This window comes from Vollenhovia emeryi, unplaced genomic scaffold, assembly GCF_000949405.1.
Source record: "Vollenhovia emeryi isolate VEMERY1.0 unplaced genomic scaffold, V.emery_V1.0 DF939172.1, whole genome shotgun sequence".
Taxonomy (NCBI): Eukaryota; Metazoa; Arthropoda; class Insecta; order Hymenoptera; family Formicidae; genus Vollenhovia; species Vollenhovia emeryi.
Genome location: NW_011967194.1, coordinates 137,079 through 150,210, shown reverse-complemented (window position 1 = coordinate 150,210; position 13,132 = coordinate 137,079). Strand labels below are relative to the sequence as shown.

At 47.1% G+C, this 13,132-nt stretch overlaps 1 protein-coding gene across 2 annotated transcripts in view; it reads left to right on the top strand.

The window, feature by feature from the left end:
- LOC105563666 (RNA pseudouridylate synthase domain-containing protein 2-like) overlaps positions 1–13,132 on the top strand; it is a 143,843-nt gene that overhangs the window by 39,021 nt on the left and 91,690 nt on the right. The window contains exon 1 of one of the 2 annotated variants that reach the window (XM_012015439.1): positions 2,867–3,466. The exons of the other annotated variant lie outside the window; for it this stretch is intronic. Within the exon in view, the coding sequence (XP_011870829.1) occupies positions 3,314–3,466 (153 nt within the window). The 5' untranslated portion in view covers positions 2,867–3,313. Of the gene's footprint in view, positions 1–2,866; positions 3,467–13,132 lie in introns of those variants that run through there. 2 annotated transcript variants of the gene reach the window in all.

The following is a 13,132-nucleotide window of genomic DNA, read 5'->3' as shown; positions in this document are numbered from 1 at the left end:
GCTGCACAGCCAATCGTTTGTCAATATTTACCTCGACATATTACATCCAGCGCATCTCGCGCGCAGTTATTTGCCGGGCGGTTGTGTCGATCGGGACACGGGCAATTCGAGAAATTGATCGCCTATACGAGAGATACGTTATTTTACGAGTTGACGCATCCGTCTTCCGTCTGCAGCGCGTATAGACCTCTGCTTAATCGCGGATACCGGGGGCGGGGCTGGGACGGAAAGCTGGAAAAACGACAGATGTGTCGATAAGCATTTTTCCTTTGCGAGACTCGCGACCGAATTACGCGCGTTTTGCACGTCGCGCGGATATAGGGAAGCCCACCCTTCCGTCCTCGCTATCGATACGGACTTTTCAGGCGTACCCCGTATACAATTTCAATGCCATGAAAATGGAATGGCCGGGCGTGTCACTCCGCGACTCGGAAAGTGAACGGAGGGAAACACATGGCGTGTTTACACGCAAGATATTTGTCTTTCTGCCTCCGCGCGCGCCGCGGTACGACGTCCAGGCCGCCTCCGGTTCCACTTTGGACGCAACCCGACCTAACGCCGCACTCCGTCTTCCGTGATATCGGTTCGAGTTATACGTTCGGAGCGCTGTCGCGTCTGCCCGGCGTCTCACCGTCGATTACGGCGGACTTGTCCGGAGTCTACATAATTCGCTAAGTAATGTCGATAAATAAGTGATATAATCGAGCCGATGGGGCCCGCGTTACGACGGACACGAGCCGTCTCCGGGATTCAAGTTAGATGGGGTCAGTTGCCCGGGTGTACATCACCCAACTTCAAGACAGCCTAATTAAACTATACTCAATTATAATTCCTCCGAATATATGCGTGCATTGCGGAGTATCGGCACGGGGGACACATGGGACACCATAAACTTACCGCGCGATTAAAATGCGTTGTAATTGAGTCGCGAGGTGAAAATTTCACCTTTTCTGCTCGCTTTCTTGTAAAGTAGAAGACAATGAATATTTAAATTATTTCACCAACCAGGTTTATGTCATCTATCTATGTAATCTGCTCTCACATTAACCACGACGATTGTCTCCCACTTTTGTAAATCTTTCCTGCATTATTATCGCCAATCTTACTTTACTTTCTCAATCTTAATACTTCTGACTTTAATTTTTGTAACTTATTTATGTATCAACTAAATTGCTTGCAATTTTTTTGTTACATCACAAACCATGATCGAAACGTTGCGAGCTTGAACATACAAATTTGCCAGACATGGTCTCAAGTAATCTTTTGTTTTTAAATTATTTAATTTAATAAATATTTCGCCTCTCTCTTACATTAACCACGACAATAGTCTCCCACTTTTCTAAATCTTTCTTGCATTACTATCTTACTTTACTTTCTCAATCTTAATACTTCTGACTTAAATTCTTGTAACTTATTTAAGTATCAATCCTTTGTTAAAATTGCTTGCAATTTCTTTGTTACATCACAAACCATGGTCGCAACGTTGCGAGCTTGAACATACAAATTTGCCAGACATGGTCAAGTAATCTTTTGTTAATATTTCGTCCCTCTCTTGCGCATCGGAGCGACAACGGAGCTCATACTTTGTCACGTTGGTTACTATTCTCCTACCTGTATCGTTAATTATCAGCCGGCTGTTCAATCATCGTTATTTGCGCGCGTGGTTCCGCCACTTATTCACGCCGTCAATTATTTCAAACTAAAATTAGCTGGTTATCTCAAGTGCGTTTTTTTTATTATCATTACGTGGCAGCGTTGTACACGTCTCTGTTATATCTTCGGTTTGCATTGACATCCGGCTCGCTCTCGCGGTCCAGATTGCTCGTGAATTGGATCTCCGTTATATCTCTGACGTAGACATGCGTCAAGCGCTTCTGTTCGGCGGTCCAACCGGGTTGCTCCGAAATCACCGAGCCAGCGGGCCGAATGATTCGGATTCAGCATAAGTTACCGCCCGTTGGATATCCCTTAATTCTCGTGAGCGCGAGTCAACGCTCGTCCGCAACCTGCTCCCTGACATCAAAGCTCGATTCTGCGTCGCCCGTGCGCCATCGGTTCCCGAACACACAAATGAGATTTTCGTTATGGAGCGAAGTTACCGGCCTCAGTTCCGGAATATTCCTCCGGTTGAGTTTGTCTATCAAAAATTTTGCATCTCTAATTCCGCGCTCCCGAGTCTGCAAAGTATTTCCCCTCCACATTTTTTGGTCGCAACTCGAAAATCATGTGTTCAAGTACCAAGCATAAGCTCGTCATTTTTACGTAGCATTTTGACGTTTCACGATACATAAATCTATGCGAGATTTAAACACAATTTTCTCCTCCAAATCTATTATCGATTGCGGTACGACAAAGTTTATGCCCACGTAGACATTTAAAAGGGTTAAATATCGAGTCGACGAATCAGAAACAGCTGGCTCTTAGTCGCGATAAAAAAATAACAACAGCCGGAAGAAGGAGCGACCGAGATCGAATCTCGCGTTCTCGCTCGAAATTCTTCGGGAGGCGCTTTTCGTCCCCCTTACCGGTTTTACAAATAAGTTCGATGTCAGAATGTAATTTACGTATTTGTCGATAATTGCGTTTTGCATAATTCGAAGTAAACTCATTTGCGGCGGGCCGCGCGCTGCCCGCGGACGGCGGGAGGGAGAACGGCGGTGGGGGGCGGCGCGCGCTCGCCAATGCGGCCATGTGCTCGCGTCGTAGCGCTCGATCAGTCGACGCCGCGCGCCCGCATCGGACAGGTCTCCGCTGAGGGACATCTCCTCACGAGACAAACGTGTTGTATCTGCGGTACGAGCTTCTCCCCCTCCCTCTCCTCCCCCCCCGCCCTTGCCGTGGTTCGCCGCAGGACGTGTCGCGTACAACTCGCGCGCACAGTGCTGGGACACGTGTGTCACCGAGAGCCCGATGCACTTTTCCCGAGCGCGCGATGACGACGGCGACCGCGCTTAATCGTCTCCCGCATCCTTCGAGCCTTGTGTGACGCGACTTTTTCGATCGAGGGGACGAGAGTAAGACACGGGGGTCTCCTCCGCGCAGCGGGCGGCCGCCTCGAAAAATGCCAAGGTGATCGTCTCTCTCTCTCTCTCTCCGTTTACGTCGTCCGTCAAGCTCCTGACGCGCCTCGAGGAAAACCCGATCCGCGCGAAGAGACGGCGCGCGCGCTCCTTTCGCGTCTCGGGGGATCTTGTAGCGTCCTGATCGCGCCTCGTCCCTCCCGTCGTCGGAGTCGCGCACGCTGGAGAGCGCCGAGCCTCGCCCGGGCCAGACACGTCCCGTCGATCGCGATTGAGAGCCGCCGAGCGCCAGGATGCATCACACCGCGCCGTGGTACCTGCCCTGGGGCCTGAAGCTGGTGCCGCTGCCGATCCCGCCGGGACACCCGGCCTCCGGCATCCCGAATCCCGCCGGCTTGCACCTGCTGACGCCCCTGCCGGGGATCTACGCACCGGAGCCGCGTAAGGTACGCCTCGCGATCCCCTTCGCGTCCTCCCTATCTCGTTTCCGGTTCCGCGTCTCCGCTAACTTCGCTCGCCGACTCACTCCCGCGGGACGCCTCGTGCGCGTCCTCTTCGGAAAATCTCGTTTCGAAGGTATACACACGCGACGATATACGGGGAGGGAGTTACCTACCTCGATGCCTCGCGAAAAAATTGAGTTAAGGCGCGCTGGAAACAAGTTGGAAATTGATTTCGTAGCGAAGACTCCGGGCCTCGAACGAGATACGTCGCGCTTCTCATTCAAGCTGCGAAATTTTAACTTTACTCCGAGCCGCCGGGGTTTAAAGTTGGTTTTCTTCGCGAAGAAAGCGCCGATTCCCGCCCCTTTCCGTTATCATCGAACGAGGCGGCGATCGCGCCGCGGGCGACGAGCGGCGAGGCCCGCGGTCGCGATTGAAAGGTCGCAACGTTGTCTCGCGGAACTGGAACCTGGTCTTCCCCCTTTCGCGGAATCGCCCACGAGCGGTCGCTCCGGAGCGACTTCAATGGAAATATTTGGGGCGTGATTTATTTATATCCCGCGATGCCGCTGAACGACGTTTAGATCGGAGTAGATCGTTTAGTTAGGAGCCGCGATGGTTGATAGAGAGCGGATTATAGGCGATTGCATCAAGTGTTATGCACGGTGACGTGAGCGGCGAGATGATGCGCCGTGTTCTCGCTTCTTCGTGAATCACGCGGTGTCGCAATCGAGGCGCTGGATTAGCGTTTTATCCGAAGGACTATGCAAGAAAACTAATCATCTTGTCTTGACGAGTGTACGAAACTAGCTGAAAGTTTTATACACGGGGAGAGAATTTCCTCTCGAAATTTGCCCTGAAAATCGCGCGGTCGTGGGACAACGTGGCATTTCGAAGAATTTTATCAGGGTCGTTTGAAATTTTACCACACACATTCTACTAGTGAAACGAAAAACCCTGGTAAAATTCTTGGAAATGCCACGAATTGTCGCACGATTACATGACTTTCAGGATGAATTTTAAGAGAGATTTCTCTCGGTGTACAAAACTTTTAGTTACAGCTTCGTACACTTGTCAGTCAAGATTATTAGTTATTCTGCATATAGACCTTACTTTGAGTAAAACGATGAAATTTTACCATACATTCTACTAGTAAAACGATTGAAATTTTACCAAACATTCTAGTCAAACGAAAAAAACCTGATAAAATTCTTGGAAATGCCACGTTGTCCCACGATTACATGACTTTCAGGGTGAATTTTAAAAGAGAATTCTCTCGGTGTACAAAACTTTTAGCTATCGTCTCGTACACTTTGTCAGTCAAGTCAAGATTATTTGAATAAAACGATGACATTTTGCCGTACATTTTACCAGTCAAATGAACAATCCTGATAAAATTCTTCGAAATGCCACGTTGTCCCACGCTTACATGACACTTTCTGGATGAATTATACGAGAGAATTCTCTCCCCGTACCTGGATTATCATATTTGCTAAATAATCACGTTGTATCGCAGCGTCGCGGTACGCAAACTCTTCTCGACGGGAATACTTCACTTGCCACGCGTATCGCACGGGGAAAATCGAAATCGAGGGACGCCGACGAGACAAGCCGGCCGAAATTAGATCCGCCGTAACAGATGTGCATTATTACAATTGTTAACAATATACACCGTGTCGCGTAACGGGTTCTCCTATTTATAAATAATTAGACCTGTCCGCGTGCCAAATTCGATCCAGTTATCTGGTCTGTCTGCCCTAAGCGGCCCCGCGCGCGCGCGCTTCTATTCTAGGTAAAATCTAAATAGTCGGCGCGTACGAAGGCGAATGCATCGAAAATAACCTGCAGAATGCTCGTCGCGTGTATGAGAGATAGCATGACGGGGTATTCATACCAGTCGACGCGCGTACACGTCCGCGAGGAGTCAGCAACCCTAGGCCCGGGGATCTTTGAATTCGAAATTCGCCCCGCGGTGGGAGAGAAGGGGTGCCATGCGAACGATGGGTGCTGAATATTTCACGTTGCGTCGTGAATTACGATCCGGTGTACCCCGGGCAAAAATTGGCCGGGTCGGTATCGGCGATAAGCGAAGTCGATCTGTGCGCGGCGGCCTCCGTCCGCCGGCGGGCTCTTTGACAAACGAGGATACGTCCCTCCCCCTCGTCCTTTTATCCAACAGCTTTAGAAGGGAAAGAGGAAAACGCTCTCCTCTCGCGGAACCGGAGAGTTCTAATAATAAGAGACCCGAAACTTCCGTCGCGATTCTGAAATCCACCTTCGCGCGCTTCATCAAACTCGATACGAACCGTATACGCGAGTCTCTCTTCCCGCGCGTGCGTTCGCCAGTTTAAAAAACGTGCATTATTACTAATGGATACGGATGGATTTCGAGACGTACAGTGGCGGGGCACGTGAAGTGTGTTTCTCGCGTTTCAGCCCGAGCGGAGTTCATTTCGCGTACCGTTGGTCGGTCTGACTTCGTTGAGGTATCTCGAGGACAAAGACATGACACAGAGACGCTCGCGACGTCTGCGCGCGGAATAATGAAATTAGCGGGCGGGCAAAAGTGGCCCACCGTCCTTGCGCTCGTGTCCCGCCGCTCTCCTGAAAATTCGTGTCGAGCAGGTCGTCGTGGCAGCGCACCACCGGCGGGTACGCTCCAACGGCGCGGTAAACGTTTCCCGAGTGCATACCTATAATTTGACGAGCACTTTGCCGTCACTTCGCCGTTCGCATTTGCGGGCGGCGCTTTTCCGCAAGCGTCGCACGCTACCCGCCCGCGCTCGCCCGGGGCGCGGGCATTACCGTAAGTCGTGGGATATAAAGTCCTCGGGACGGAGGAAAGAAAGAAGGTCACGTCGCGGAGCGACCACCGTGCCACGCACGATAACGTCGATCGAAGTGAAACTTTGTTAGGGGAACTGACTTAGTTTTAACAAGCTCTTAAGCCTAAACGTCGCCGAATCGCCGCGAGCGATTACGGCGGAGTCGGTTTTCGTTGATCGGCAGATTTTCGCGTAGATCCGCGGCCGAAGCGGGGAGAACGGCGGCGGTTTCGATTAAGCTTCGTACGTGCGTCGACCGAAATCTGCCGCGCGGGAGGCGCGCTCTTGCCTCCTCCCGGATATGTAGATCGCACGGTTGATATAATGCAACCGAAACCACATGTGTGCACACGTAGCACGCCAAGTTATACACGCGGGGAGTCGGCGACGGCACGCACGAGGAAGTTTCACGTGCAAACAGGTGCGCCGCCGCGTCCTCGACCGGTTCAGCGATCCGCGTCTTTCACATCGCGGAAATCCACGCTCGCTCGGCCGCAAATTTCACGTCCCACTCTGCGGGAAGAGAAAGACAGCGGCCCACTTTGGGGCCCACAAATTAGCAATCGAATTATTTGGATTGCTCGTAACTCGAATCTCTTACGCATTTTACCCCGCGTGACTAAAAATCGCAATTAGCTATTCTGTCTATAATATATCCAAGATTTTTAAGCAATACTAATCAATTCTGTCGATATTCAGTAACGCAAAGATAATTTTCACTTAAGAGGCACTAACCGAAATGTTATGTTGCCCAACTACGAAAAAAAAACGGTCAAAATTTTTTCCAGACTAGAGTTACGAACAATTCAAATAATTTGATTACTAATTGTGGGCTCCAAAATGGGTTGCTAACTGCCTTTTTTCCCCAGAGCACTTCGAGTCGAAATTTTGATACTATTTTGACACTTTTAAGTATAATTTGCACCTACTGAACTGATCTATACACCTACATAGAGCAATACCAGCAATAACCTACTTTGCTGACATATTTGTTTACTCTCCCTTCAATTTTTAATTCTAAAAATTTACTTTAGCTCCCACTTAAAAGGACCTACTTTGACGCTAAAGTGACAAAAGTAGAAATTTCCGACACTATCAGTTTTAAAGTAAGAGTAAATTTTGTAAGTACTTGCAGCTCGATCTCTTTTACTGTCTTAGGTTCTACTATATAAGAGAATTAAAGGTTCGACACAGGGCCAAAATTTCGAGTCGAAATTTTGATATTATTTTGACACTTTTAAGGATAATTTACACCTACATAGACCTACTTTGATGGCATATTTTTTTTACTCTCCCTTCAATCTTTAATTCTAATAATTTACTTTAGCTCCCACTTAAAAGGACCTACTTTGACGCTAAAGTGACAAAAGTAGAAATTTCCGACACTATCAGTTTTAAAGTAAGAGTAAATTTTGTAAGTACTTGCAGTTCGATCTCTTTTACTGTCTTAGGTTCTATAAGAGAATTAAAGGTTCGACACAGGGCCAAAATTTCGAGTCGAAATTTTGATATTATTTTGACACTTTTAAGGATAATTTACATCTACATAGACCTACTTTGATGGCATATTTTTTTACTCTCCCTTCAATCTTTAATTCTAAAAATTTACTTTAGCTCCCACTTGAAAGGACCTACTTTGATACTAAATTGGCAAAAGTACTTGCATAAGTACTTGCAGCTCGACCTCCTCTACTGTCTTAGGTCCTACTATATAATAGATTTAAAGGTTCAACATGGTTTCGATTACATAATAGATTTAAAGGTTCAACAGAATTTCGACTCGGGACGCCGAGCGCTTTCGGGACGCCTCGCTTTTTCGAAATTTCCGACGGTGCTTCGGGTGGGAGGGATATTGAATGAACGATACCGCGATATTCAACTATCGAACTATATCGAGCTGATGAATTTATTTTCCATTTTGCTGCCGCGGTATTTCGACAGTAATGCTCCCTTCCTCGCTGTTCCGATATCGATTATTTTGACATGTCGCGCGTTTCTTCCTCTCTTCATTAGATTTTATTCAATCGATTTTTTTTGACGGCTCCGTAATCGACATGTTGTCTTCGCGCTCGGATTCGCCTGTCGTCCGAGCAAAACCGGACGGCAGTCGATCATCGTGTTTAGCGCGGAGTGGCGATAATTGAAATGTTCGATTTCCATCGATTGCAAAACGAATTTTACGGGATATCGGCATTCGGTTAATTTATGATCTCTGGACTTGATAACCGAGATAGCGCCCAAACGTGGCAGATTTAGGTGCGCGCTGCGCAACTCCCCGAGCCGCGTCTTCGATATCTCGATTCGCGGCGAATAAAATGCTAGCTTGCGTTGATTTATGACTTGTTTATTCGCTATTGCGCGCGTCCGCGCGGCAATAATACGCTTAATATTCGTCATTTCTGCGCGCAAAGTACGAGCATATTATATCATTATCCTGGCAATAATGTGCTTCGGCGATCGAAGTTATATAAGTGCCCATTAGTTTCCATGCGGGACAGCTCGCGGAGCGCGTACACCAGAAACGAGTCTCCTCGCTCCGTGGGAGGAGCAGTTGAAATCGAGTTACCTCTTAAGCGGGGTTTTAATTCGCAGTCGTTTTCATAATTTCTATATTTTCAGCGCCGGACATCTCGGTTATTAATAAGTCTCGGATTGAAGTTTTCCCAAGACAGATGTTAAACGTTAGAGTGTTCGCATTAAGTGCCCGGCCATAAAGTCCGGGGAGCTCGCGAGCAGTAGCCACTTTAATTCTCCGTGCTCGAGCGACTCGGTTGATCAAGGCCCTCGGTTAAGCGCCCTCGCCGAGATCGATTCGAATGTAAATAACTCGAAGAATCGCTCCCTCGGACAATCGGCGTGTCCCTCGGTAATCTCGGCGCGCGAAACGTGGTGTAAGCGACCCGTTAAATCCCCGACGCCGACTCTGGGAAAAAGAGACAGTTAAGCAACCCACTTTGGGGCCCACAATTGGTAATCGAATTATTTGGACTGTTCGTAACTCTACTCTGGGAAAAATTTCCACCGTTTTTGTTTAGTTGTGCAACTTAACATTTCGGTCAGTGCCAGTTTCACAAACGTCGGTTAACTGCTAACCAAAGGTTAATTGATTCTCTGTCTCTTCTTAGATAATAAGACAGAAAAAGATAGGGATTCGACTGAACTCTGGTTAACTGTTGACTGACGTCTGCGAGACTGGCCCATAAGGTGGCTGCTAAGTTATATATGCACATTTAAGAACATATTTAAAAATATGTGATATCGTCAAGTGTCAAAGAGCTGTCAAATTTCCTCGAAACATTAGGCTTGTTTTCTGTTCTTACACTAGTGAACTAGTGCAATAAATTAGAGTAAGACAGGCATATATTTTCTCATTCTACCTCACTGCACTAGTTCACCAGTGCAGGAACAGAAAACAAACCTATTGTATCTTTTGACTTGACTAATAAATGCTTGCTCGCAGAGGTCGGTGATCTCGTATACTTAATAGCGCATTTGAATCCTTGCGACGTTTATTATGTTCGTCTCGTTTTTTGTTAAGATCTACTTTTTCTATAAAATAATATTAACTCTCAAAGTGCTTCTGCGAGCGATCGGCCCACAACTCCTATCCCAGTGAGCACCAAATATTAGTTACATAACATCAATATTATAATTTCCTACTTAACAATGTAAATGTAATATAACATGGTTGTTATATTACATTTATCTTGTTGAGCAGGAAATTATAATATCGATGTTATGTAACTGTTACTTGGTGTTTACTGGAATGTTAAAAATACAGCTTTAACATTTTTTTCTTTATTTTATTTCTTCGGCGAGCGGGTCTGTAGTTTCGCGTATTGACAGACAAAACTTACAACTACAACATACTTAAATTTCAATTTTTTCTACTTTTGGTCGGTTTATGCAGGAGCCACCTTAAGTAAAAATTATCTTTGCGTTACTGAATATCGACGGAACTAATTGAGAGAATTGATTAGTATTACTTAAAAATCTTGGATATAGATAGAATAGCTATTTTGCGATTTTTAGTTACGCGGGGTGAAATTCGTAAAAGATTAGAGTTACGAGAAGAATCCAAACCAACAATTAAATTGGAAAAGGCCATTTTTTAATAAAATATTTATTTGTATTGAAGTTGTTTGCATTACATTTTCATTGAATAAGTATTAAAAATTCGTCTCGTTAATATCATTGTCTCCTTTATTTCTTTCGGTAAAGTCTGATGCTCGATTGTTTGGATACAACGTTTTAATATAAAAAATAATTAAGTGTCTCGTTTGTATAAATATCCATTTTAGTTGGCGCAATTTGATATCACTTTTGTAGAGGCAATAAAAATGTATTTTGTTCTAACAAGATATATCCAAATAATTAAATTAAATTAAATTATATATATAAAAAAAGGTAAAGAGCAGACGCAAAGTATAAGCGCCATCCTATCAAGAATATAATTTAATTATTTGGATATATTTTGTTAGAACAAAATACATTTTTTTAGAGTTACGAACAATCCAAGTAATTCGATTACTAATCGTGGGCCCCAAAATGGGTTGCTTAACTGTCTTTTTTTTTTCTCTCCATAGGACGTTTTCGCGTTCGGCAGCCGTGAGTAAGGCCACCGCGTTAAACGGGGAGTCCGCAACGGCCATACGCGGGGCGGCGCGACGGCGCGTATCCGCGCCATTAATTCGCAATCTATTTATTTACCGCGATCGCGCGCTCGTAACGTAGCGTTTGATCTTCGCCTATATGCACGACAATGCCGCCTGTTTGCTCCTCTCTCTCTCTCTGTCTCCAGCTCTGTCTCTGCTGATTTTGTCTTTCTCTCTCGGTACGATAAATGCGCTTCTCCGCGCGGTCCGCCGCCGCGATGGTGCGGGGCTGCGGTTATTCCGGGCGCTCAATTATCTCCGCACAATGAATCGAGCATCGTTGCGACACAGTTTTACCCCGTTTGCGAATTCGGATTGATTAGACTTACGATTCGTGGCAAGATTTAATTTTTATTTCAATCAAGAGCCTCCGATGATTCTCTCTCTCTCTCTCTCTCTCTCTTTACATTATTCTCGCGCAAAGTGAACACATACGTCAAGTTGAATTGCTCAGCGGACACTTGAAACGTCTCTCGATGAAATTAAGATCGTCATAACGGACGCGAGAAGCGAGGAGGAATTTTTGTCATAGAAATCAAATGGCACCGGAGGTACGTTACATTTTCCGCGGTGTCGAGAATGAGGGACGGGAGCGAATGTAAAGGAAAATGGACAGCGCGAGCGAGGAAGTAAACGGGCGAGGGGAGGGTTAGGGGAGAGCCGGGGAGCCTTACGTAATATATAGACCTCCGCGTCGTTGACGGATGACAAGAGCGTCTTCTTCGCTGCCAGAACAACCGAGGTTAGACTTCGGTGTGTGCGCGTATTTATATAGCGAGAAGAGAGTATGACGGCCTCGTTCGGCGAGTTAGCTGCTGCGGCGCGTCGGAATTAGAGACCGCGCGCAACGGCGGCGTAGCATCGATATTTTTTTCCCCGCGGAGCCGCCGATGATTGATTGACCGGAAAGTATTGATCTTGCTCACCTTCGTGTTCTCTCCTGCTCTCTCTCTCTCTCTCTCTTTCTCTCTCGAGAATCGAACTTTGCCGATCCTTACGTGCCGTCCTCGCTGGCAGGACGCAACATCTCGCAATCGCGCGGGATAACGACAAATTATCGATAGCTGTATATAAATACCGATGTTTCCCGGATAACGCCGATATTTACTCGCTGCCGGGATATCCCCGTTCTCTCGTGAGAGCGAGCGGATTTTCTAGAATGGAGATACATAGATCGAGCGACGGCAGCGGCGGCGGCGGCGGCGGCGGCACACGAGGACCGGTGAAAGTACTCGGTGTTGTAATAACACGAGTCGCCGTAATATCTGCCTGCCGCTGCAACGCGCGCGGCACGTACGAGCGCGCCAGATTGCGCGTACGAATCCTTACACGATGTTCGCTAACGATGTCAGTTTTTATCGCGACTGCCCGAGGTTGACGGCTACCTTCTTGTGGTATCAATCACTCTTATCGCGTCCCCGGAATGATTGATATGCCGGGGGAAATCATAACGCGAAATGAGGGACGAGACGACACGCGGATAAAGTGACAGGTGTCGATTCCGAAAGTAGGGGAAAAAAGCAATAAAAGATTATGCGCACGGTCCCCCCCCCCCTCTCTCTCTCTTTCTTCACGAAAAGATCCCGACGCGGCTGCGGTCGATCGACGCGGAATTCTCTCCCCTTTCCTCCTCGAAATCGCTCCCGTTCGATTACAGCGCGAGAAAGAAGCGCCGTATTGTCCGCGCGGCACGTGCTAGCTCGTACACGCGGACCCGCACGTATTTCGGTCCCCGAGCATGTGCCCTGTCGATGGCAGCGCACGAAACGGTCTTCCGTTTCGCCTTCGCTATTTCGTCGAGAGTTGGAGAGCAAAGACGGCGACTCTCGTCGCATTGAGGTTTTGCGAACTTCAATTTAGTGGCGGAGAGTACGGAAGACCGAGGAGTGCCCATTACATCGAAGTTCGTGGAAACCCCCCCCCCTCCCCCCTCCTCTCTCTCTCTTCTATCTCGCTGTTTCTATTGGCCGACGATACGAGGACTCGCGATGAATGAAGTTGATGAAAATCGCGAATCAGACTTTCCGAACGTTAGATGCCTTTTTCGAATCACTTAATTGTAATTGTCGTATATTGTATATTCGATGCACTCTTTAAGAGCCATTAAAAATGTACACGTATAATTACAGGTAGATATTACGCTCGCTTTAATCTGCGCGAAGGAGGTAAATCGATCTTATATGAAATCA